The sequence below is a fragment of the Lactuca serriola genome, chromosome 5, assembly GCF_051521515.1.
Source record: "Lactuca serriola cultivar US96UC23 chromosome 5, Lser_US96UC23_V15, whole genome shotgun sequence".
NCBI lineage: Eukaryota > Viridiplantae > Streptophyta > Magnoliopsida > Asterales > Asteraceae > Lactuca > Lactuca serriola.
In genome coordinates this window covers 257831564-257836130 of record NC_136412.1, presented here as the reverse complement: position 1 = coordinate 257836130, position 4567 = coordinate 257831564, and the positions used below count along the sequence as shown (strand labels likewise).

General features: G+C 34.4%; 1 protein-coding gene across 1 annotated transcript; it reads right to left on the bottom strand.

The window, feature by feature from the left end:
- Positions 1 to 3285: 3285 nt before the first annotated feature.
- LOC145054085 (uncharacterized) lies at positions 3286 to 4248 on the bottom strand. Its single transcript, XM_079002212.1, has one exon. The coding sequence runs from the start codon at positions 4226 to 4228 to the stop codon at positions 3443 to 3445; it is 786 nt and encodes a 261-aa protein (XP_078858338.1). The 5' UTR covers positions 4229 to 4248; the 3' UTR covers positions 3286 to 3442.
- Positions 4249 to 4567: the final 319 nt, after the last annotated feature.

Sequence of the window (4567 nt, the reverse complement as noted above, 5' to 3'; positions counted from 1 at the left end):
TGCGCTCCACCGACCCACAACAACAAGTTGCTTTATCCCAAACCATCACCGTCGATGAAACTTACCCACAAACTTGTATAATTAAATGATTTATGTGTTGGTTTGATGTTTCTGACCTACGAACCAATGACATGCGAACCCGCCAACCTGAATACATATATGGGTTGGGTTGGGTTGATGTATTTTGTTATGCTAACCTGCCAACCTGTGACCCGCGAACCCCAATCCAACCCACTTGCCATCCCTAATTACAAGGACTATTTATGTCATTTTTGTCTTTAAATTTTGACAAAGTTGCATAAATTGTCTTTGTGCTTTAGAAATGTTATAAGTTAAGTTCATATTTTTTTTTATGAAGATGGTTAGTGTGGTTTCAAATTTTTATGTGGTAGGTCCTTAAGTTGTATAAATTGTTTAATTCTTTTTAACTATATAAATAATGATATATTAAATGAAAATAAAATGGACCTACTACCCCATCCTACCCTCAATCCTCTCTCAATATCCCATCCCCTTGACTTTTTTCCCATTTATCCCTCTCTCACTCTCCACCTCTTTCTATATTGGGTAAAGAACAACGCCCCTCCAACATCATCAAAAAACAAAACCACTACCATGGTTGCTTCTATTCAAAGACGAAGCTTCATCCGGTCAGCTTGTCCTAAACGTCATCATAAGACCTAGCTACTTACTACATATACTTCATTTGTTCGACAACCACCATTGAATTCCTCCACTTCCATCAAAACCCTGAAATGTTGTCATCTAAAAACCCTACCAATCAAGCCTCTTTCATAAACCCTAATAAATAATATCCGTCACAAGACTTACTTTTAGACCATGCTATAAAGCCTCCATCATCTACAAGAACTACACCACCTACCGCTATCTTCGTGGTTTGTGATGGTGTTTTGAAGTGGCCATATAAGTTTGAGATAAAAAAATAAATACACAACAAGGAAAATATTCTGAACTCCTCCATAAGTTTTGCCTTTTCAAGTTGAATTCCATTTATGATGTTGATTTTTAAAGAATTTAGATCGGTTATTATTAATTAAGTGTGCTAAGGAAAGCTAATTGATGTTTGTTTTTTTAGAGACAAAACACATGCAGTCTCTCAACTATATCTGCAAACCTTTGCAGTACAAACATATGTCTGCAATCTGCAGGAAGAAATCTGTTTGTTTTCCTAATGTATGCAAGCTGCTAAAATAAACTAATATTTAAATAAATTGGTTTTTTAAATTCATAATAGTTTCTCAATACTGAAATCTTAATAATTCTAGTTTTAAAACAGTGAAATGCTCCATCAATTTCAATTTCCTTTCAATTTCATTTGTTTTACGAGATTCCAAATCTGAAACAAAATGATAAACTACATATTTTACGTTTGGATAATATTTTCTATAATAAAATCTTATTTTGAACTTATCACTTTTATGATTTTGTTATAAATAATTAACAAATTTTGACCAAAGTTACCGTATAACACTTTTATTTTTCATAACCATTTTTTTATTTTATATTTTTATTGTGACATTATATATAATATAATGTGTCTGTCTAAATTATTTTATATTTTTAAAGACAATAGGATAATTATGTCATTTTTAAACAATGTATTATAAAATAATGAATGGTAAAATGAACTAACCAATATATTTGATATTTATTGCATTTAGTCGTAGTTAAAATGAGAAAATATTACAAGAAATAGACATTCAAACAAAAAGTATTAATCATTTTAATCGTTGTTGATGATTTATGATGAGTAATTTGATTTTAGGCGCACAACATAAATACATAATGTAACTTAATACTATTATAATTATGTCATGATATAAAATGACTAAAATCGAAATTACATGTTTTTTTAGGTTAGAAGATATCTGAAAAGGTTTAAGATTTCTGTCCATATATATGCCAAAAAAAAAACATCCATGCATTTTTAGATATATAATCTTCTGAAAAATAAACAATCAAACACTAATATTTGCATCTCATTCTTACAAGACATACAAAAAAGCCATCACCCTACTTACTGTGTTTGTATTGTAATACTAAGAGTACATTAATTAATTTGTTGACATTGATTTTTGTAGCTCGTCCATTTAGCTAGGTTTTTGATGATTCTGGAAACGTGGGAGTCGACGAGAATTGTGTACGTACGACGAATGTTGGTTGCTGAGCGACCGATGGAAAGGGCGGGGAGCTAGCTAGGTGCATGCATGTGCATGTGCATGTGCTCCAACATAACAAATTTGACAAGATATGACTTATGAGGGGGTGAATACTGTGTCTGTCATGTTCACATATTTAAAAATTAATTTTTAGTGCAACTTAATAAAAACTTATATGGAAAAATACTAACCATAGACTTATTTTGGGGTTGAATTCCAGAAAATAGACAAAAAAAAATCAGATTCCCGAATATAGACATGGATTATGTGGAGTTGAGCTCTGACACAGATCTAATGACAAAATCGTAATTAAATCAGGGCTATTAACGCACAAAAAAAAATCTCGACGAACAGTTCTGCTAAGGTGCCTCCCTGGTCCTCGTTAGTAGCTCTGCGGAACTGCTCATCGAGTTTTTTTTAACTTGAGTGTTTTATTTTATTTTATTTTATTTTTTTCATAAATACCCAGATTAAGATCGAAGGATTATAATGAGATATCTTTTTAAGATCGGAGGATTATTCCTCTTTTGGTCCCACTAAATCCACATGTCTTATTATTATTTTTTTTCTTTGTAATAATTATAAAACTAATTAATATAATGAGGATATCGCTTATTGATCTCAGATGATTATCATAAGATTATTCCCTCTTTTTGGTATAATGAGGAGGATTGTAATAATTATAACCTATACAATTAATCAGGAGTATTAACGCAAAAAAAAAAATTCTATGAATAGTTTCGCAAAGCTGCTAACGAGGTCCGCAGAGGCACCTCCGCGGAACTATTCATCGTGTTTTTCTCATTAATACCATTGATTTAATTACGATTTTGCCATTCTGCAGAGCTACAATGGATTTCGTGGAGCCCTTCGAGCTCACCTCTACGGAATCCATGTCTATACCCAAAAATCCAATTTTTTATGTCTATTTTTTAGAATTCAACGTTAAAAAATATTTATAGCTGATATTTTTCCAACTTATATAGCGAAACAAGTAAAAAAATACAACCCAATAAATAATTATTATTATACATATATTGGTGATTTTGACATAATAAACAATAATATTTGTTGCCATTTAATTAACATAATTTGGTCAGTCTCATCCATTTAAATATAAAATATTAATAAATAAATTGTAATGTTTACACTTTACACTATACTATTGTGAAAAGAATGTTTATATTATAGTTATAGTTTATACAACATCGTTATATCAGATCATTATTTTTTGAGAACGTGGCAATATTATCACCGCGTGATTAGATTGATTCAAGATTGGTTAAGTCGGGGAAACCGCCATCGACATCGACGTCTTGTATCATCATCGTCATCATCCAATCTTCACTCTCTTTCTCCAAAACATTTGTTTTCTTTTCTACGACGTGTTTCTTCTCGGTTTCTTGTTTTCTTCTTGATGACGATGCAGCTGTCTGCTGGTTTTCCAGTTGCGACAACGGTTTTGTCGTGTAATCAGTCACCGGAAAATTGAGCTTCGCTCTGGCTCCCCTGAATTCTATCGCTGCTCTGTCGTAAGCCCGAGCAGCTGCTTCAGCAGTCTCAAAAGTACCTAACCATACCCGAGCTGCTTTACGCGGGTCCCGAATCTCCGATGCCCATTTTCCCCACGGCCTCTGTCTCACTCCTCTGTAATTCTTCTTCATCTTCTTAATCGGACCACCAGCACCACCACTACCTCCGTCGTTCTGTTTCATATCAGCTGTAAATAAATTACATCCCAGGCATCCGCTAATCCCACAAACCGGACACGTTTGAGGAACAGGATCCACTGGCTCACTAACGGTGACAGGTGTCGCCGGAGCATAGCTGAACGGAGAGAACTGCCGGTGATCGTAGTCCTGCTGTTGGTTATAAACAGTCGCAGTATCTCCAGTTATAACATTCTTGAGTGCAGCGACCATGATTGAAGTTTCTTCATCTTCGGTGAGCCGCCTCCATGGCTGCAGCGACGGCGGCTGCATCATTGACAGTTGCTGTTGAACACTGGTGGTTGCTTGGTGGTTAAGTTTATTTGTCAATCTCTCCATCAACCGCTGCTTTTCTGCTTGTGATTATTTGAAGAAAGTGAGTAAGGTCAAACTATTTATACTAATCGTATGTCAACGTGGCTGCCAGCTAGGACGCTGTTCACACACGGATTTGAATTTTCATTTTACGTTTTTGGAGAAAAAGATATGTTTGCTAGGTGCACACATGGCATTTTAGATATGGTGGGCTGGTATTTTGGACTGATACACTGACGTCATGTCACAGTGGCAGTTTAGGAGTAGATGTGTTGCTTCTCTGAGGCGCCACGTCAGTGAGCTTCTTCTTTGGGAAGGTTTGTTTCCAGAAGTTATACACTAATTTAACAATTTAAAACATTG

Excerpts from the sequence above, each read along its gene's own strand:
- LOC145054085 (XM_079002212.1), bottom strand. The coding sequence starts at position 4,228 with ATGGAGAGATTGACAAATAAACTTAACCACCAAGCAACCACCAGTGTT.